The 22,571-nt window shown below is 45.6% G+C and overlaps 1 protein-coding gene and 1 long non-coding RNA gene across 2 annotated transcripts; one reads left to right on the top strand and one right to left on the bottom strand.

Moving 5' to 3' along the window:
• Nucleotides 1-1,472: 1,472 nt before the first annotated feature.
• On the top strand, nucleotides 1,473-3,304 carry LOC309543591 (uncharacterized protein; the record flags this gene model as incomplete). The annotated part of the gene is made up of 2 exons (XM_082276053.1): nucleotides 1,473-1,542; nucleotides 1,987-3,304. The coding sequence occupies 2 exons, from the start codon at nucleotides 1,473-1,475 to the stop codon at nucleotides 3,108-3,110; spliced, it is 1,194 nt and encodes a 397-aa protein (XP_082132179.1). The 3' UTR covers nucleotides 3,111-3,304.
• A 9,023-nt stretch (nucleotides 3,305-12,327) lies between these two features.
• Nucleotides 12,328-22,432, bottom strand: LOC309543593. The gene is made up of 4 exons (XR_014224802.1): nucleotides 22,357-22,432; nucleotides 17,255-17,335; nucleotides 14,329-14,406; nucleotides 12,328-12,457 (listed from the first exon to the last, which is right to left on the bottom strand). It is a non-coding gene; the product is annotated as an uncharacterized lncRNA (long non-coding RNA).
• Between the last annotated feature and the right edge of the window lie 139 nt (nucleotides 22,433-22,571).

Genomic DNA, 22,571 nt, shown 5'->3' with positions numbered 1-22,571 from the left:
ATGTAGTGACTGACATACTTCTCAAGTGTATAAAAGTCTGTTTCTTGTTCAATAAAGGAGTTGATGTTTTCAGATACATACAAGCTAAGTTGTCGGCTAGTTTTGGTAATGGTAATAATGAACATGTGGATAATGGTATCTATTGGTAATACTGAACATGTGGATAATGGTATATGTAGCAATATTGGGTCTGCCATCAGTACCGGTAACACTTCCAACACATTTAAGTTGTGAACCCAGGTGTGAGAACTGAAACAATGACCATTCTGGCATCTTTGGTTTGTTTTGTTTTATTGTATTTAGGGGATGGGAGAAGGGAATGAGTGGGATACTCCTCTGGCTCTTCTAGGCTTAACTGGGACTTTGTACAAAAAATGCTCACTAGCGCTGTCTTGGTGCCAACTGAATGCTGACCAGTGCTTCTTGACGCTTCAAATGCTGCTTGACTGAATTAGTGCTGAAACCTCGACTTTAGCTTGGATTGTTAGCTCAGAAGCTCCAGGACTGTAGAACTCTTGACTCCTGATACTTGGTATAGCTCAAAAGTCACTGAACAGCTCCCTCTAACCCTTCACTGGCTGAGGTAGCTCCTTGTCACTACTTGTGCTGCTGCAACTCTTAACTTTGTACACTTCACACTAGGCACTGACTCTTCAGGGCCCAAACTGCAGGTACCCCCTCTAATACTTCAGGGTCCTCTGACTAGGCACCCCCTTTAACAGTTAGCTGACTCCTGGATCCCTAGAACCTTCTCTGGAGTGGTCCCCTCTGACACTAGGCAGACCACCAGGGGCAGTCCACAGTATTCACAACCTTTGTAGGCTTTCCTGGAACTGGACCCATCTCTCTCTCTGCTGGTTCTCGGGAAAACTGGATCCCCTCTGCAGCTCCACACTCTTCGGATTCCCAGGCCGCTACCCGGGACACCCGCTTCCTCTGACAGGAGGAGAGACAGCTGTACTCTCCCTCCTGGGACTCTGCTTTCCACCAAAGACGCTGTGTCATGCGTTCCTTCATAACTTATACCCACTCCCAGAATCCTCTGCGGCAGCTTATGCCTTCAGGGGTAGATACAGGCCTGAGTGTGTCTCTGATTGGGTTTCCTCCACTGTCCAATGAGAAGTCTCTCATGGAGCCAGTGGGGAGACTCCCCTCTCAGCAGACACACCTGGAAGACATGACAGCCAGCTGAAATCATGGCCCTGCTGTTAGGCAGCCAAGGCCCACTATACTTTACCTAGCACCTACCTGTATTGTGCTACATATAAATTGGTAATACTGAACATGTGGGTAATGGTATATAATGGTAATACCGAACATGTGGATAATGGTATATAATGGCAATACTGAACATGTGGGTAATGGTATATAATGGTAATACTGAACATGTGGATAATGGCAATACTGAAAATGTGGATAATAGTATATAATGGTAATACTGAACATGTGGGTAATGGTATATAATACTGAACATGTGGGTAATGGTATATAATGGTAATACTGAACATGTGGATAATGGTAATACTGAACATGTGGATAATGGTATATAATGGTAATACTGAACATGTGGATAATGGCAATACTGAACATGTGGATAATAGTATATAATGGTAATACTGAACATGTGGGTAATGGTATATAATACTGAACATGTGGGTAATAATCATGGCCCTGCTGTTAGGCAGCCAAGGCCCACTATACTTTACCTAGCACCTACCTGTAGGGGGCTACATATGTAATGGTAATACTGAACATGTGGGTAATGGTATATAATGGTAATACTGAACATGTGGGTAATGGTATATTATGGTAATACTGGACATGTGGGTAATGGTATATAAAGGTAATACTGAACATGTGGGTAATGGTATATTATGGTAATACTGAACATATGGGTAATGGTATATACAGTAATGATAACTAAGTGCTAGCTTTTGTGCATTCCATATAATCTTCATAATGTTCTGTATCTCATTTTTCCTTTAGTTGGGGATTCGGGTCACCCAAAAAACGCCTTCCCATCCACAGGCACAGCTAACACAACAGGTGATTTTCTGCTGCAAATTCCACGGAGAAGAAACCGCAGGACAAGGTGTGACCCTGTGAAGGTCCTGTCAGCCGATGTTCCTATTGGTTGCAGGGCATTTGGGCACCTAACAATCCCTAGCAGTCAGCGGAGAACCATATTAAACCACGGCCTTGTGTTTGGTGGGTCGGAGAGTGAGGACTGTTCGGAGTCGGCTCTAGCTGTGGATTTTGGGTCGTATATTTGTATCGAGTGTGGTCAAAGCTTTTCTCAGGAGACGTCATACATTGAGCACCGCCAGCTGCACAACCCATATAGTCCCGCTGTTGTTCTTATTGCCAGTAGTAAAGTATGTGATGGTGACCCTAAAATGCGCTCAGTAGAACAGAAGCGATCAGGGAAAGAGTTTGTGTGTGCGGATTGTGGTAAAACATTTATTGGGAAGTCCAATCTTATCGTTCATCAACGTTCCCACACCGGTGAGAAGCCGTATGGCTGTATCTTCTGCGGGAAACACTTTGGACGAAGTTCAATTCTTCGTAAACATGAGCGCATTCACACCGGGGAGAAGCCGTACGCGTGTGTTTACTGTGGGAAACAATTCAGCCAGAATTCTGGGTTGAAGAACCATGAGCGAATTCACACAGGTGAGAAACCATATGCTTGTATCGAATGTGGACGGCGATTCAGCCAGAGTGCTGACCTTATGGTTCATTATAGGACCCACACGGGTGAAAAGCCCTTTATATGTATTGAGTGCGGAAACAGCTTCATCCGCAGCTCCGACCTCGTCATACACCAAAGAACTCATTCTGGCATTAAACCATTTACTTGTACAGACTGTGGGAAAAGCTTTAGTCAGAGATCCCAAATTATACGCCACCGGAGAACCCACACAGGTGAGCGCCCATTTACCTGTGAAGTGTGCAGAAAAAGCTTTATCCTCAGCTCTGAACTAAAGAAACATCACCGTGTCCATACTGGGGAGAAGCCTTACAAGTGTAAAGATTGTGGAAAGTCCTTCCGCCATTGTTCCAACATGAGCCGCCACCAGAAGATGCACATCGAGCTCGAGCTTCTCTAGATGTTAGCACATTCATAACTCCTGTCCTATTTTATACAACGGATGAGCTGTGTGAGCTTCAATCATTGCTCCTCCATGAACAGCAGCCAGAAGATGCACATCGAGCTCGAGCTTCTCTAGATGTTAGCACATTCATGATTCCTGTCCTATTTTATACCACAGATGAGCTTCAATCACTGCTCCACCATGATATGCTACCATCGAGCTGAAGCTTCTATAGATGTGAAAACACAGTTTCTGTCCTATTTTATACCACAGATGAACTTTAATCACTGCTCAACCATGAACTGCTATCAGAAGATGCACATCAAACTCAAGCTTCTCTAGATGTCAGCACATTCGTAAGCTGTTTGCACTTCAATCACTTCTTCACCATGAAGGTCCTTTAGAAGATGCATATTAAACTCCAGCCCTTATAGATTTGAGCCCCATTGTAATTTCTGTATGTGCTTCAATCAGTGCTTCACCATGAAAATTGTCATCAGAAGGTACATATGGAGCTTGAGTTCCTCTAGATGTGAACACTATTGGCTTCTGTTCCTCTTGTGTAATATGATAGACGAGTGTACTTCAATCACTTCTCCACCATGAAGGTCAATCAGAACATTCACATGGAGCGTAAGCTCCTCAGGATGTGAGCACAGTCATAGTTTATTTGATGTGATAGATGTCTATGCTTGTCACCGCTCCACCATTTGCTGACACCAGAAGATGCACATCGAGCTCCTCTAGATACTAGCCCAGTCACAGTTCTTATCCATCGTATTTATTATGGGAAATAAGCTGTGTGCACTTCAATCACTTCTTCACCGTGAAGATCCATCAGTAGGTACACATGGAGCTTGAGTTCTTCTAGATGTAAACACTGTCACGGCTTCTGTTCTTCTTAGTTAATATGATAGATTAGATGAGTGTACTTTAATCACTTCTCCATTATGAAGGTTCACTTTAATCACCAGCTCCTCTAGACATGAGCACAGTTATGGTTTCTATCCTTATTTCATGTGATAGATGATCTGTGTTTGCTTCAGTCTTTACTCCACTATGAGCTGTCATCAGACGGTACACATGGAGCTCAGCTCCTCCTAGTTGTGAACCCATTTATGGTTGCTGTTTATCTTTTTTCAGATAGATGAGCTGTGTGAAGTTCAATCACTTCACCCCCATGAATGTCCATCAGAGGTTACACATGGAGCTCAGCTCCTCTAAATGTGAGCAGTGCACCCCCATATTTCTTATTTCATATAATAGCTGAGCTGTGTGCTTCAATCTCTGCTCCCCCATAAATCTTCCATCCACCAGCAGGTTCACATGGAGATCGAGCTCCTCTGGATGTGAACACAATCATGGCTCCTGCTCTTCTCATCTCGTATGATAAATGAGTTGTGAGGACACCAAGAGTAAAAAAGAGGAGCATCACTCTAATAAATGTTCTAAAATAGTTTATTGTTGTAGTGCCTGTTTAAAAGCCAACACAATTCCGGAGTTCCCCCGGCCCCCATCATCAGGGCTAGAGAATGGCTAAAAAGAGAAAAAAAAGGTTTCCTGAAGGACTTGGTTGGGAACAATGTCATGCAGTTAGATATTTGGGCTGCTTCTATTTGTGTTTTGATCCACCACGAATATCTTCATAAGATACGCATAGATCCAAGCTCCTCTAGATGTGAGCACCATCAGAACTCTGTTTCATCTGATATAATAAAGACGTTTCAATCACTGCTCCGCCATGGATGACCATTAGAACGTTTTTATATTAGGTCATGGTTCCTGTATTAGACACCAATGAAAGATGCACATGAAGCTTGGTCCTCTCTAAGCAGACCAACACCAACCTAGCGCCCATTTCTTCTAAGTCAGATAAGCTTTGTACATCTAGCTCTGGTTGTGTTTGCCTCCATCTCCAAATCTTTATCATGAATCACCATACGTAGAGGCACACAGAGCTTCTCCAGATGTGTCCGGTGTGTATAATTTCCTAGATGTATACATGAACCAACTGGAACACAGGTCTGATAAGTCCTTCCATCACTGCTCCAAGGTGAGCCACCGTCATAAAATGTGAACATAGCTGGGCCAAGATTGTGTTCATCCATGACGCTTCATATCATATGGGTGAGCATTCTGTTCAGTGCCAATAATCAATACACTTTGACCTTGTGGTGACATTTGGGCTGATCTCTGAGCTTTCATTACATCACGCTTCCATCACTATTCCACCATAAGCATTTATTACTTCCTTGCCATCACTCTTTCACTATGGATCATTAGAAGATGAATAAAAAGCTTCTAGCCACCAGTGCCATCATAGTGTCCATCTTCTCCAATATCTCCTATCATTGTACATAGATGTTACTTCTACAGCTTTGCTTGTGTGCCATAGAGCTGGACCTGTGTGTGGAATGGCCTTACATTCATTCTGCAATGAGTGCCTCTATGAGAAGAGACATTTGAGAGCGTTGTCTGAGCATTCATTACTCTGTATCCATCCCTCTTCCATTCATTCATTACTATGTTTCCATCCCTCTTCCATTCATTCATTACTATGTATCCATCCCTCTTCCATTCATTCATTACTCTGTATCCATCCCTCTTCCATTCATTCATTACTCTGTATCCATCCCTCTTCCATTCATTCATTACTTTGTATCCATCCTTCTTCCATTCATTTATTACTGTCTATATTTGTTTCCATCTTGGGCCATCATCGGAAGATGCATATAAATCTTCTAGCTGTGAACCCCAAGATGGTGTGTGTCTTCTCCCTGTCGTAGAAGATAGGTCTACAACTATGCTTGTGTGCCATCACCACCACCATCCAGTGAGAAGATGGACTTGGAGCTTCTTGGTCATACATTTGTTTTATCTCATGAAGATCTTTGTACTGAGTGCCAACTACCCACAGGCAGGAAGAAGTCCTTCCATCACTGCTCCAACATGAGATGCCATCTAAATATGTACATAGAGCTGACATGTCTTTATATTGCCCCCATCTGTGTTCCATCCAAACCAGTGAAGGTAAAATCCAGAGAACGTTTGTTGGGTCACTTCTCCCCTGGTATATGCCTGCTGTGAGATTTACACTGCCACGAATACAGAATCATGTTCTGGTTCTGAGTCAGTCGTCTCTGGTTACCGCTTTCTAGTTCCTAACAGTCAATATGCCTTGCCCGACAATGGGGAACCTTTATGGGCCCTAAAACAGGTGCACTTTAAAATGAATCAGTTATGCTTTATATTGTGTTATTGATTCTCTGTATACTGTTACTTTGCACAAAGTCTGTCTGTTATGCAGTGACTTGGCCATGGTTGCCATAAGTCATCCAAATGTCTGTCTGTGTTATGATAGTGTGTTCAGCCATTGTACTACCTATCCAATAAATCGTGTTTCTCATTTCATCTTTCATCGTTGGTAAATACTTGATTGGAGAGAAAATTGGGGTTTAAGGCGGGCCATACAGTAGAAACCCAGAGATTGGTAGAGGTGACACTGACACAAAGTCAAAGATTGGTAGAGATGACACCGACACAAAGCCAAAGATTGGTAGAGATGACACCGACACAAAGCCAAAGATTGGTAGAGGTGACACAGACAAAGCCAGAGATTGGTAGAGGTGACACCGACAAAGCCAGAGATTGGTAGAGGCGACACCGGCACAAAGCCAAAGATTGGTAGAGGTGACACCGACACAAAGCCAAAGATTGGTAGAGGCGACACCGACAAAGCCATAGATTGGTAGAGGTGACACCAACAAAGCCAGAGATTGGTAGAGGTGACACCGACACAAACCCAAAGATTGGTAAAGGTGATACAGACACAAAGCCAAAGATTAGTAGAGGTGACACAGACACAAAGCCAGAGATTAGTAGAGGTGACACCGACACAAAGCCAGAGATTGGTAGAGGTGACACCGACAAAGCCAGAGATTGGTAGAGGTGACACCGACAAAGCCAGAGATTGGTAGAGGTGACACCGACAAAGCCAGAGATTGGTAGAGGTGACACTGACACAAAGCCAAAGATTAGTAGAGGTGAATCCGACACAAAGCAAAAATTTGTAGAGGCGACACTGACACAAAGCCATAGATTGGTAGAGGTGACACCGACATAAAGCAAGAGATTAGTAGAGGTGAATCTGACACAAAGCCAGAGATTGGTAAAGGTGGCACTGACACAAAGCCAGAGATTGGTAAAGGTGGCACTGACACAAAGCCAGAGATTGGTAGAGGTGAATCCGACACAAAGCCAAAAATTGGTAAAGGCGACACCGACACAAAGCCAGAGATTGGTAAAGGTGGCATTGACACAAAGCCAGACATTGGTAGAGGAGACACCGACTCAAAGCCAGAGATTGGTAAAGGTAACACAAGCATTACGACAAGCTGTAAAAGTGAGGCAGGAAGAGATCCTGTCAGGAATGTTGTTTAAGATGGTGGGGGGGGGGGGGGGTGATACAATTTGGAATTTAAGGAGGCAGTGCCTTATTACAGTGGGTACGGAAAGTATTCAGACCCCCTTAAATTTTTCACTCTTTGTTATATTGCAGCCATTTGCTAAAATCATTTAAGTTCATTCTTCTTCCTCATGAATGTACACATAGCACCCCATACTGACAGAAAAACACAGAATTGTTGACATTGTTGCAGATTTATTAAAAAAGAAAAACTGAAATATCACATGGTCCTAAGTATTCAGACCCTTTGCTCAGTATTTAGTAGAAGCCCCCTTTTGATCTAATACAGCCAGGAGTCTTTTTGGGAAAGATGCAACAAGTCTTTCACACCTGGATTTGGGGATCCTCTGCCATTCCTCCCTGCAGATCCTCTCCAGTTCTGTCAGGTTGGATGGTAAACGTTGGTGGACGGCCATTTTTAGGTCTCTCCAGAGATGCTCAATTGGGTTTAAGTCAGGGCTCTGGCTGGGCCATTCAAGAACAGTCACGGAGTTGTTGTGAAGCCACTCCTTCGTTATTTTAGCTGTGTGCTTAGGGTCATTGTCTTGTTGGATGGTAAACCTTCGGCCCAGTCTGAGGTCCAGAGCACTCTGGAGAAGGTTTTTGTCCAGGATATCCCTGTACTTGGCTGCATTCATCTTTCCCTCGATTTCCCTCCTGTCCCTGCAGCTGAAAAACACCCCCACAGCATGATGCTGCCACCACCATGCTTCACTGTTGGGACAGGTGATGAGCAGTGCCTGGTTTTCTCCACACATACCGCTTAGAATTAAGGCCAAAAAGTTCTATTTTGGTCTCATCAGACCAGAGAATCTTATTTCTCACCATCTTGGAGTCCTTCAGGTGTTTTTTAGCAAACTCCATGCAGGCTTTCATGTGTCTTACACTGAGGAGAGGCTTCCGTCGGGCCACTCTGCCATAAAGCCCCGACTGGTGGAGGGCTGCAGTGATGGTTGACTTTCTACAACTTTCTCCCATCTCCTGACTGCATCTCTGGAGCTCAGCCACAGTGATCTTTGGGTTCTTCTTTACCTCTCTCACCAAGGCTCTTCTCCCCCGATAGCTCAGTTTGGCCGGACGGCCAGCTCTAGGAAGGGTTCTGGTCGTCCCAAACGTCTTCCATTTGAGGATTATGGAGGCCACTGTGCTCTTAGGAACCTTAAGTGCAGCAGAAATCTTTTTGTAACCTTGGCCAGATCTGTGCCTTGCCACAATTCTGTCTCTGAGCTCTTCAGGCAGTTCCTTTGACCTCCTGATTCTCATTTGCTCTGACATGCATTGTGATCTGGAAGGTCTTATATAGACAGGTGTGTGGCTTTCCTAATCAAGTCCAATCAGTATAATCAAACACAGCTGGACTCAAATGAAGGTGTAGAACCATCTCAAGGATGATCAGAAGAAATGGAAAGCACCTGAGTTAAATATATGAGTGTCACAGCAAAGGGTCTGAATACTTAGGACCATGTGATATTTCAGTTTTTCTTTTTTAATAAATCTGCAACAATGTCAACAATTCTGTGTTTTTCTGTCAGTATGGGGTGCTATGTGTACATTCATGAGGAAGAAAAATGAACCTAAATGATTTTAGCAAATGGCTGCAATATAACAAAGAGTGAAAAATTTAAGGGGGTCTGAATACTTTCCGTACCCACTGTATATGTATTCCAGAGACAAAACTATAATCCTTCCACTTTACAAATCACTGGTCCGACCACATCTGGAGTATTCTGTCCAGTTCTGGTCACCAGTCCTCAGGAGGGATGTGTTGGAACTGGAGAGAGTCCAGAGAAGGGCAACTAAACTGATAAGGGGGTTGGAGGACCTTAACTATGAAGAGCGTCTGCAATCGCTTGATTTATTCTCCCTGGAGAAGAGACGCCTGAGAGGGGACATGATAGCAATTTACAAATACCTCAACGGTGATCAGAGCATAGAGAAAAAACTATTCAGTCCCAAGCAATGTATGAGGAGATGAGGACATACAATGCGATTAGAGGAGAAGCGTTTTAACCTCAGGCAACGCAGGGGGTTCTTTACTGTTAGGGCTACAAGACTGTGGAATTCTCTACCACAAATGGTGGTAACTGCGGGAAGTATGGCTACATTTAAAACACTCTTGGACGTACATTTCAAGGATAAAAACATTCAGGGGTATGAGAGATGATTACGGCCACACACACCTACACAGGGGGAACTGGATGGACTATTGTCTTTATTCAACCTCACCTACTATGTAACCTATGCAGAGGATAGAAAGCATTAATAGACATATAAAAAGGAGCCCGGAGTGCCGTCTGGAAATAAGAAAGGTTTTAAATATTAATAAGCAATGATTCACATTAGTCTTAAAAACTTTTAGAGGAAATATATATTTTTAATTTTATTTTTAGTGATGAGTATATACAAAATGATTTTATGTTCCCTTAAAGGCCAAGTTCATCTTTTCCAGGTGCCAACCCAATAGCAATTATTAAATACATTGATGCATTATTAAAGTGCAGCTGCCCCTTTAAGTGTAAAAACACACTAGAATCATATATAATAATGTAATAGTACACAATGAACAATTTTTATATCACATATGGATAACTTCTCATCCATATCATATCAAGTACAAGGAGTGCATGTGGGGACAAGCAAGCGGTGCATCGCATGTAGTCTAACCAGAGTCATAGAAGATTGATGCAACATAAATAAGTGGATCAGCTTGTTGTTAACCGCTGGAGATACTGAGAGGTGAGAGGAGCAAACTTCCTCCCAATCCTCATCTGACAGATCAGGAACAAGCTGCTGCCACCTATTGCAGACCTGCAATGGGGTCCTGTTAGTGGTGGCTGACAACAAATGCAGATATAGGGTTGAAATAAGTCCCCGTGGCCCCTGGCACCTCAGAATGCCTATCAAAGTATAATCAGAAAAAACTGCTATCATGAGTCCCAAATTCCTAAATTGGGTCTGGACCACATGACGAAGTTGTAGATAAGCTACAGAGACTTTAATAGAGGGAGGATGCAAGGCTGCAGAAACTTCCATTGGAGGAAAATCCAAAGCGGCAGAAAATTCCATTGGGGGAGAATCCAAGGCTGCAGCGACTTCAGCAGGAGGAATCCTCGAGACTGTGGGGACTTGTGTGGCAGCTGCAGAGATTTCAGTGAAATGAGGCCTCAAGAATAAGGGGACTTCAGCAGGAGGGGACTCAAGTAAGTGGGGACTTCAAGGGGAGGAGGTCTGGGACTGCGGAGACTTCAATGGGAGGAGGTCTGGGACTGCGGAGACTTCAATGGGAGGAGGTCTGGGACTGCGGAGACTTCAATGGGAGGAGGCCTGGAACTGCGGAGACTTCAATGGGAGGAGGTCTGGGACTGCAGAGACTTCAATGGGAGGAGGTCTGGGACTGCAGAGACTTCAATGGGAGGAGGTCTAGAATTGCGGAGACTTCAATGGGAGGAGGTCTGGGACTGCGGAGACTTCAATGGGAGGAGGTCTGGGACTGCGGAGACTTCAATGGGAGGAGGTCTGGGACTGCGGAGACTTCAATGGGAGGAGGTCTGGGACTGCGGAGACTTCAATGGGAGGAGGTCTGGGACTGCGGAGACTTCAATGGGAGGAGGTCTGGGACTGCAGAGACTTCAATGGGAGGAGGTCTGGGACTGCGGAGACTTCAATGGGAGGAGGTGTGGAACTGCGGAGACTTCAATGGGAGGAGGTCTGGAACTGCGGAGACTTCAATGGGAGGAGGTCTGGGACTGCGGAGACTTCAATGGGAGGTGGTCTGGAACTGCAGAGACTTCAATGGGAGGAGGTCTGGAACTGCGGAGACTTCAATGGGAGGAGGTCTGGAACTGCAGAGACTTCAATGGGAGGAGGTCTGGAACTGCGGAGACTTCAATGGGAGGAGGTCTGGAATTGCAGAGACTTCAATGGGAGGAGGTCTGGGACTGCGGAGACTTCAATGGGAGGAGGTCTGGGACTGCGGAGACTTCAATGGGAGGAGGTCTGGAATTGCAGAGACTTCAATGGGAGGTGGTCTGGAACTGCAGAGACTTCAATGGGAGGAGGTCTGGAATTGCAGAGACTTCAATGGGAGGAGGTCTGGGACTGCGGAGACTTCAATGGGAGGAGGTCTGGAACTGCGGAGACTTCAATGGGAGGAGGTCTGGGACTGCGGAGACTTCAATGGGAGGAGGTCTGGGACTGCGGAGACTTCAATGGGAGGAGGTCTGGAATTGCAGAGACTTCAATGGGAGGTGGTCTGGAACTGCAGAGACTTCAATGGGAGGAGGTCTGGAACTGCAGAGACTTCAATGGGAGGAGGTCTGGGACTGCGGAGACTTCAATGGGAGGAGGTCTGGAACTGCGGAGACTTCAATGGGAGGAGGTCTGGGACTGCGGAGACTTCAATGGGAGGAGGTCTGGGACTGCGGAGACTTCAATGGGAGGAGGTCTGGGACTGCGGAGACTTCAATGGGAGGAGGTCTGGAATTGCAGAGACTTCAATGGGAGGAGGTCTGGAATTGCAGAGACTTCAATGGGAGGAGGTCTGGAACTGCGGAGACTTCAATGGGAGGAGGTCTGGGACTGCAGAGACTTCAATGGGAGGAGGCCCTGAGACTGCAGAGACTTCAATGGGAGGAGGTCTGGGACTGCAGAGACTTCAATGGGAGGAGGTCTGGGACTGCGGAGACTTCAATGGGAGGAGGTCTGGAACTGCGGAGACTTCAATGGGAGGAGGCCCTGAGACTGCAGTGTTCAGCAAATGAAATACTCAGAATATTTACACTGATTGATACTGGTGATAGTTCTCCATTCAGAGCTCTTGTAAGATATTAGCTTTGATCTGGCTGTTAATGATGACATCTTCTCACCAGGGGCCACTTCATTGTCTCTTGTATTCAGACTGCAAGAAGAACATATAGACAGGTGAGATAATAGGAAGCTCTTTACACAGATAAGACCGCCTAGAAGTGAGAGAATCACAGCTGGAAGATATCTGCCTGACCTGCTGGGAGCCACCCCAATTCTCTTCCAATGGTCTGCACATGAAGCCTCCCACCACTGCCTCTGCTTTATTACACAGAATAGCATCGGATCAGAGGAATCTCCAACAATCCAGAAATCTCTCAGTGATAAGGAAGGTCTGTGATTGATGGATGGGTTCCTTAACATGTAATCGGTCAACAATTGTGTGCATCTCCCTTCTACCCCAATCTGCAGGGTCACAAAAGGCTTGCCAAGGTTCGAGGGGAGGGGGGGGGGTTTGAAAGATTAGGACTACCTGCCTTCTCTGTACACCTGGAACGGAGTACTAGAAGAACAGGCAAACAATCCCTCTACTACCAGTCCAGTTCAAGGTGTGCGGGCCCAGAGTGGGTGGCTCAGTATGGAAGAACACTACAATATTCCACTAAAATTGTACAAAGCGTGCATGGAGAGCAGCCAGAGGATTGCAATAGAAAGGCATGGTGGTATTCTGTAACTTTTTATTATATATGGCAGTAATGTCTGTACTATGATATGTGGTGCCCCCTGGCAGCCCATCTATGCTATGGCCAACTAACAGCAAACCCCCCGCTGCTGTTTAGGAGCTAACTCTTCATACTTGAAAGTATGAAAATTTGCAGAATTCAGACCTTATAAAATCAAAAACTCTGGCACAATTTTAAATGTTGCATAGTGCAAACTGAAATATAACACAACCACCGATGGACGCTGCAAATATACATCCCGGTGTCTCCTCTGGTCACCGTGTAGCCTCTGTGACAAAGTCAGATGTGACAAAACGCGTCGGAGCGTGGCTACAGGGCGATCAGAGGAGACACCGGGATGTATATTTGCAGCGTCCATCGGTGGTGAGATAGGATACCATAGCAGCATTTTATGTGATCTAAACTGTAAATGCCTAAACTGCTTTCAAACAATGTGAGCGTCTCTCTTTTATCTTTTAATACATTTTGGTGCAGAGTGAGTGTTCTGACACCTGCCCTTGAGTCGATGATTCCAACTAAAAAGCTGGTTTGCCAACCATAAGAATGGAAGGAATTTGTAGCTGGTGAGTTTTCCATCTAAAGGCGGAGGGATCACCAATTACACGCGAGGGGGGGGGGTTGGAAGTGGAGACTTGGAAAAAGGAGGATTTCACCTATTATATGTGTATATAGAGTATTGGGACCTTATAATATCAGCACCAAGAACAGCGCCGGGTGTTTTACATTATAACGACTTTTATTTACTATTATTTTTTACTGTTTTTAAGTTTTCACATTTTTGTTTGCATTATCGCAGCGCTTCCTGTTAGAGTGACACACGGTAACTTTGTTCTTTGTTAGCATTCAGACCTCGCCCGTTCCTGACATATGCAATGAAAGTACAATAAGTCCATACACTTCTTACTCAGACGGAGGTTTATTATATAAGTAGTATACACAGGTATGGAGTCATCTACAGGGGAACCTTGATGCGTTTCGCACATTCATAGGATGAGCCCTAACCCTGAGGATTTCCTAACAAATAAGCACTGCAGGCAAAACGCATCAATGTTCCTCTGTAATGACTGCATACCTTTTATACAATAAACCTCCGTCTGAGCAAGAGGACTACAGTATGTGGACCAATTGTATTCCATAAGACATGGCCTAGGTTGGCTCAGCAGAGAGGTGACCCTGGTGTGAGATATCATCTGTATAAAGGGCCATTCCCAGTTCTGACTATAGAGTGGACTCCCATAATGATAGAAAAGCTTCCTATTTGTTTATTCTCATCCCGTTTTACCGGAAGCAAGGGAGTTGACGTCATCGTATTCAGAAGATCCATCATAACTCTGCGGAGGAGGCATCAAATCCTGGGCACCTAAATGAAGGAGGACAATGATAACAAGGCAGGTCAGCAGATCCACAAACAGATCTACAAAATTACATCACAAATCCTGACAACCCGGGCTGTGACATCACAGATCCTGACAACCCGGCCTGTGACATCACAAATCCTGACAACCCGGGCTGTGACATCACAGATCCTGAAAACCCAGGCTGTGACATCACAGATCCTGACAACCCGGGCTGTGACATCACAAATCCTGATAACCCGGGCTGTGACATCACAAATCCTGACAACCTGGGCTGTGACATCACAGATCCTGACAACCCGGGCTGTGACATCACAAATCCTGACAACCCGGGCTGTGACATCACAGATCCTGACAACCCAGGCTGTGACATCACAGATCCTGACAACCCGGGCTGTGACATCACAGATCCTGACAACCCGGGCTGTGACATCACAGATCCTGACAACCCGGGCTGTGACATCACAGATCCTGACAACCCGGGCTGTGACACCACAGATCCTGACAACCCGGGCTGTGACATCACAAATCCTGTAAACCCGGGCTGTGACATCACAGATTCTGACTACCCAGGCTGTGACATCACAGATCCTGATAACCTGGGTTGTGACACGGCAGATTAAATGGAATACTGAATGATGGAAGGTGATGTACCCAGGCTGGAAGAACAGGATAACTCCCTATACAAACAATACCGGACATTTGTGGAAAGACCTGGAAAGGCAGAGATGGGAAAGGGCTCAGGAATACAGAGCTGATAAAGGGCTCAGGTATACCGAGCTGGGAAAAGCCTCAGGAACACCAAGCTGGGAAAGGGCTCAGGTATACCGAGCTGGAAAAGGGTTCAGGAATACCGAGCTTTGAAAAGACTCAGGAATAAAGAGCTAGGAAAGGGTTCAGGAATACAGGGCTGGGAAAGGGCTCATGAATACTGAGCTGCAAAAGGGCTTGGGAATATTGAGCTGGGAAAGGGTTCAGGAATACCGAGCTGGGAAAGGGTTCAGGAGTACCAAGCTGGGTAAGAGCTCAGGAATACCGAGCTGGGAGAGGGTTCAGGAATACCGAGATGGAAAAGGGCTCAGGAATAATGAGCTAGGAAAGGGCTCAGGAATACCGAGCTGGGAAAGGGCTCAGGAATACCGAGCTGGGAAAGGGCTCAGGAATAACGAGCTAGGAAAGCGCTCAGTAATACCGAGCTAGGAAAGGGCTCAGGAACACTGAGCTGGGAAAGGGCTCAGGAATACCGAGTTGGGAAAGGGCTCAGGAATACCGAGTTGGGAAAGGGCTCAGGAATAATGAGCTAGGAAAGGGCTCAGGAATACCGAGCTAGGAAAGCGCTCAGGAATACCGAGCTAGGAAAGGGCTCAGGAATACCGAGCTGGGAAAGGGCTCAGGAACACTGAGCTGGGAAAGGGTTCAGGAATACCGAGCTGGGAAAGGGTTCAGGAATACCGAGCTAGGAAAGGGCTCAGGAAAACACAGCTGGGAAAGGGCTCAGGGACACTGAGCTGGGAAAGGGTTCAGGAATACCGAGCTAGGAAAGGGCTCAGGAATACCGAGCTAGGAAAGGGTTCAGGAATACCGAGCTAGGAAAGGGCTCAGGAATACCGAGCTAGGAAAGGGCTCAGGAACACTGAGCTGGGAAAGGGTTCAGGAATACCAAGCTGCAAAAGGGCTTGGGAATACCGAGCTAGGAAAGGCCTCAGGAATACCGAGCTAGGAAAGGGCTCAGGAATACACAGCTAGGAAAGGCCTCAGGAATACCGAACTGGGAAAAGGCTCAGGAGTACCAAGCTGGGAAAAGGGCTCAGGAATACCGAGCTGGAAGAGGGCTCAGGAATACCGAGCTAGGAAAGGGCTCAGTAACCCAGAGCTAGGAAAGGGCTCAGGAATACGGAGCTGGGAAAGGGTTCAGGAAAATCAAACTTTGGAAAGGGTTCAGGAGTACCAAGCTGGGAAAAGACTCAGGAATACCAAGCTGGAAAAGGGTTCAGGAATACAGAGCTGGGAAATGGCTTAGGAATACCGAGCTAGGAAAGGGCTCAGGAACACCAAGCTGGGAAACGGTTCAGGAATACCAAGCTGGAAAAGGGCTCCCGAGCTGGGAAAGGGTTCAGGAAAACCGAGCTGGGAAAGGGCTCAGGAATGCCAAGCTGGGAAAGGGTTCAGGAAAACCAAGCTGGGAAAGGGTTCAGGAAAACCAAGCTGGGAAAGGGTTCAGGAATATTGAGCTGGGAAAGGATTCAGCAATATTGATCTTTGAAAAGGGTTCAGAAATATCAAGCTGTGAAAGGACTCGGGGAAAAAACCGAGTTGGGAAAGGCATTTGGGAAAACAGGACTGGGCCAGGATTAGGAATACATAGATGGAAAAGGATTTGGGAATCATAAACTAGTGAAGGATTTGGGAAAACAAGACTCTGGGCCTGGATTGGTAATAAGTAGATGGGGAAGGATTTGGGAATGCAAATCTGGGAAAGAAGGGAAATATATATTTTTGGATGGGAATAGTTAGGACTGGGAGTAATAGAAACCTTCACTGGGAAAGGCATAGGATACCCCTGCTGACCTCTCTTTATGAAAATGCCAATGTCCTGGCTCATTTGTTGATCGTCTGCCTTAAGTACTTTAAATCCGGATTAGGTGTTCTGGGTCTAATCCCTGAAGGCAGACATAGAACGGCATTTGGCAGGTTCAAAATTTGATCGGGAATTGCCATCTTATATGTGTCAGTAAAGGTCATTGTGGAATTGTTCAGAAAAGACTTATAAGAGGTTGGAGGATGTGGAACATTGTGGAACTATTGATATGACATGGCGCAGAACTCACTCAAATGAGGCCCTCATCCACTTACCTTCAACCGGGTATCTGTAATTCTCATACCAGTTGTGCTCCCCGGAGGAAGTACTAGAAGAGCCTCGAGATCCAGCTGATGCTACAAGACAATCAAGGAGCGAATTATCCATCAGAAACACCGTCTACAGATCGCGCCTCACACTTCATATACTTATCACCCCCTAAACCCTATAAAATGGACCTCACACTTCACATCCATAGTCATCACCCTCTACACCCCTATAGACCGGGCCACAGACTTCACATCCATAGTCATCACCCTCTACACCCCTATAGACCGGACCATGAACTTCACATCCATAGTCATCACCCTACATTCCTATAGACTGGACCACACACTTCACATCCATAGTCATCACCCTACATTCCTATAGACCATACCACACACTTCACATCCATAGTCATCAACACCCTACACGCCTAAAGACTGGACCACGAACTTCACATCCATAGTCATCACCCTCTACACCCCTATAGACTGGACCACGAACTTCACATCCATAGTCATCACCCCCTACGCCCCTAAAGACTGGACCACGCACTTCACATCCATAGTCATCACCCTCTACACCCCTAAAGACAGGACCACACACTTCACATCCATAGTCATCACCCCTTACACACCTATAGACCATACCACACACTTCACATCCATAGTCATCACCCTCTACACCCGTATAGACTGGACCACGAACTTCACATCCATAGTCATCACCCCCTACACCCCTAAAGACAGGACCACACACTTCACATCCATAGTCATCACCCTCTACACCCCTATAGACTGGACCACGAACTTCACATCCATAGTCATCACCCTCTACACCCGTATAGACTGGACCACGCACTTCACATCCATAGTCATCACCCTACATTCCTATAGACTGGACCACGAACTTCACATCCATAGTCATCACCCTACATTCCTATAGACTGGACCTCACACTTTACATCCATAGTCATCACCCTCTACACCCCTATAGACTGGACCACGCACTTCACATCCATAGTCATCACCCTACATTCCTATAGACTGGACCACGAACTTCACATCCATAGTCATCACCCTACATTCCTATAGACTGGACCTCACACTTTACATCCATAGTCATCACCCTCTACACCCCTATAGACTGGACCACGCACTTCACATCCATAGTCATCACCCTACATTCCTATAGACTGGACCTCACACTTCACATCCATAGTCATCACCCTCTACACCCCTATAGACTGGACCACGAACTTCACATCCATAGTCATCACCCTCTACACCAGTATAGACTGGACCACGCACTTCACATCCATAGTCATCACCCTACATTCCTATAGACTGGACCACGAACTTCACATCCATAGTCATCACCCTACATTCCTATAGACTGGACCTCACACTTTACATCCATAGTCATCACCCTCTACACCCCTATAGACTGTACCACACACTTTACATCCATAGTCATCACCCCCTACACCCCTAAAGACTGGACCACGCACTTCACATCCATAGTCATCACCCTACATTCCTATAGACTGGACCACGAACTTCACATCCATAGTCATCACCCTACATTCCTATAGACTGGACCTCACACTTTACATCCATAGTCATCACCCTCTACACCCCTATAGACTGTACCACACACTTCACATCCATAGTCATCACCCTCTACACCCCTATAGACTGGACCACGCACTTCACATCCATAGTCATCACCCTACATTCCTATAGACTGGACCTCACACTTCACATCCATAGTCATCACCCTCTACACCCCTATAGACTGGACCACGAACTTCACATCCATAGTCATCACCCTCTACACCAGTATAGACTGGACCACGCACTTCACATCCATAGTCATCACCCTACATTCCTATAGACTGGACCACGAACTTCACATCCATAGTCATCACCCTACATTCCTATAGACTGGACCTCACACTTTACATCCATAGTCATCACCCTCTACACCCCTATAGACTGTACCACACACTTTACATCCATAGTCATCACCCCCTACACCCCTATAGACTGGACCACGAACTTCACATCCATAGTCATCACCCTCTACACCCGTATAGACTGGACCACGCACTTCACATCCATAGTCATCACCCTACATTCCTATAGACTGGACCACGAACTTCACATCCATAGTCATCACCCTACATTCCTATAGACTGGACCTCACACTTTACATCCATAGTCATCACCCTCTACACCCCTATAGACTGTACCACACACTTTACATCCATAGTCATCACCCCCTACACCCCTATAGACTGGACCACGAACTTCACATCCATAGTCATCACCCCCTACACCCCTATAGACTGGACCACGAACTTCACATCCATAGTCATCACCCTCTACACCCCTAAAGACTGGACCACACACTTCACATACCTAGTCATCACCCTCTACACCCATATAGACTGGACCTCACACTTCACCTATATATCTATCATCTTCTACACCCCTATAGACTGGATCTCACACTTCACCTATATACCTATCACCCTCTACACCCCTATAGACTGGATCTCACACTTCACCTATATACCTATCACCCTCTACACCCCTATAGACTGGATCTCACACTTCACCTATATACCTATCACCCTCTATACCAGTGTTTTCTGTTACAGAACCTTAGAATTCTGCTCAATCTGGAGGCACACCATTCTAAACTGTAGAAAACGGAACGAATAGTCTTACATAACGCAGCACCATTCACACACACCGGACACCCAACATTGGAGGGGATTTATTATTATAAAGCATTAAACCTTTCCACATTGCTACTGACTCGTATTTCAATGTCTCTTCTCCCTCATTCAGATAACATGACCCAGGTGCTGACTGAGAGGGGCAGGGAAATGGCAAACAAGGACTTCCTCAGAGACTAACGTCCTCCTTATAACCTATGACATCATTGGACATCCTCAGAGACTAACGTCCTCCATATAACCTATGACATCATTGGACTTCCTCAGAGACTAACGTCCTCCTTATAACCTATGACATCATTGGACATCCTCAGAGACTAACGTCCTCCTTATAACCTATGACATCATTGGACATCCTCAGAGACTAACGTCCTCCATATAACCTATGACATCATTGGACATCCTCAGAGACTAACGTCCTCCATATAACCTATGACATCATTGGACGTCAGGACATCATCAGCTGGCCACATGGTGCATGTGGTTGTAATGCTACACAATAAAATCCGGAGGCTTCTTGTAACAGGCAATGGAAGGCTTGATCCACCCGTCAGGTTGTTGACAACTTTTGGGCAATTTGAGGCAATTTTTGGGTATTCTACCAAGACATCCTTGAAGATCCTCAGATGACACCCCAGAGTACCATTGTGCCCTAGTTTTTAAACATTGGTGTAGAGTTTCAATTTTCTGTCATTATAGAAGACAAGGGGGCACTCTTCACGCCTCTAAGAAAAGCGGTTTAACCTTCATATATGGAAAGGCTTCTTCACAGTAAGAGCTGTGAAAACGTGGAATAGACTCCCTCAAGAACTGGTTCTGGTCAGCTTAGTAGATGAAAAAGATCTGGATGTATTCCTAAATGTACAGAATATATCTGGATATAATATGTATAGGTAAAAATAACAGGGGGACTTGATCAAGAGAATATCCGAGAGTCTCCTGGGGGATCAGGAAGAAGTTTTTTTTTCCAGCTGGAGCAATTTGGCTAATTTTTTTGTGGGGGGGAGGGGGGTGTTTGCCTTCCTCTGGATCAGCTGTGGGTATATCCAGAGGAACTAGATGGACTTGTGTCTTCTTCTATACAAACATATTCCATTGCAGTGTCATGGCTTCTACAGTATGTGATGTCTCTCTATTTCCTCATATGACTTACTGACAGCCATTCATCCCCGGGATATCAGATCTATATTATAAGATTAGTGATGCCGCAGAGATCAATACTCAGCACTGTACCCCACACAGCCCATAATAGAGATATACACTATATTACCAAAAGTATTGGGACGCCTCCTTTACACACATGAACTTTAATGGCCTCCCAGGCTTAGTCCGTAGGGTTCGATATTGAGTTGCCCCACCCTTTGCAGCTATAACAGCTTCAACTCTTCTGGGAAGGCCGTCCACAAGGTTTAGGAGTGTCTATGGGAATGTTTCACCATTCTTCCAGAAGCGCATTTGTGAGGTCAGGCACTGAAGTTGGATGAGAAGGCCTGGCTCGCAGTCTCCACTCTAATTCATCCCAATGGTGTTCTATGGGGTTGAAGTAAGGACTCTGTGCAGGCCAGTCAAGTTCCTCCACCCTCCTTTGGGATGAATTTGAGAGGAGACTGTGAGCCAGGCCTTCTCTCCAACATCAGTGCCTGACCTAACAAATGGGCTTCTGGAAGAATGGTGAAACATTCCCATAGACACTCCTAAACCTTGTGGATGGCCTTCCCAGAAGAGGTGAAGCTGTTATAGCTGCAAAGGGCGGAGCCAACTCAATATTAAACCCTACGGACTAAGACTGGGATGCCATTAAAGGTCATGTGCGGGTAAAGGCCGGCGTCCCAATACTTTTGATAATATAGAGTATATTCACATATACAGTCAATGTAATCTCCTGTCTTCAGACAATTGCTGGCACACTACACTATGAATAGAGAACCCCTCTTAGTGACTCTCCCATTGTTTTACTTATTTACATATTTATATATGGCTGACCATATCCATTCACACCGGTCCCTGACCCTAGGAGCTTACCATCTGAGGTCCTTGTATCAGACATTCTCTATGGCCAATCAAACTATCAGCATGTCATTGGAGGATGGAAAGTGAAGGAAACGGGGAGAACATGCAAACTCCATGCACATGGAGTCCTGGCCGGGATCTGAATTAGAATTGGAAGTTTACAAAGCATTGTTCCCTCTAGGGTTGGGGTTCACTGTAAAGGTGAATGCCAAGATCTATCCGGTACAGTCCATTCCAATAAGGTGGGTAGGTGTAAATCCCCTTCTTTATATTAAACTCCACCCATAACTCTCAGGAGGAGGAGTCACCAATGTATTATCCATCACCAGGAATGAAAACTTCTAATAGTCCACTTACATTTCTCAGAGTTGGGGTATTCAGTCATCGGAGGGGGAGGGGGAGGAGCTGAGAACACGTCTTCCCGCAGAGAGTCTGAAAAATTCCAACTTCAGAGTCAATAGGACTGAATATATCAGAGCTATAGCAACATTAACAGTAATAGACATTAGAGTGTAAGCTCCTCTGGTACAGAGACCTCTGTACAGCACTGCGGTATATGTCAGAGCTATATA

This window comes from Pelophylax lessonae (assembly GCF_965119305.1).
Source record: "Pelophylax lessonae genome assembly, contig: HAP1_SCAFFOLD_261, whole genome shotgun sequence".
Classification (NCBI taxonomy): domain Eukaryota; kingdom Metazoa; phylum Chordata; class Amphibia; order Anura; family Ranidae; genus Pelophylax; species Pelophylax lessonae.
Note: the sequence above shows the minus strand (reverse complement) of the source record. Positions and strands in the feature narration are given on the sequence as shown.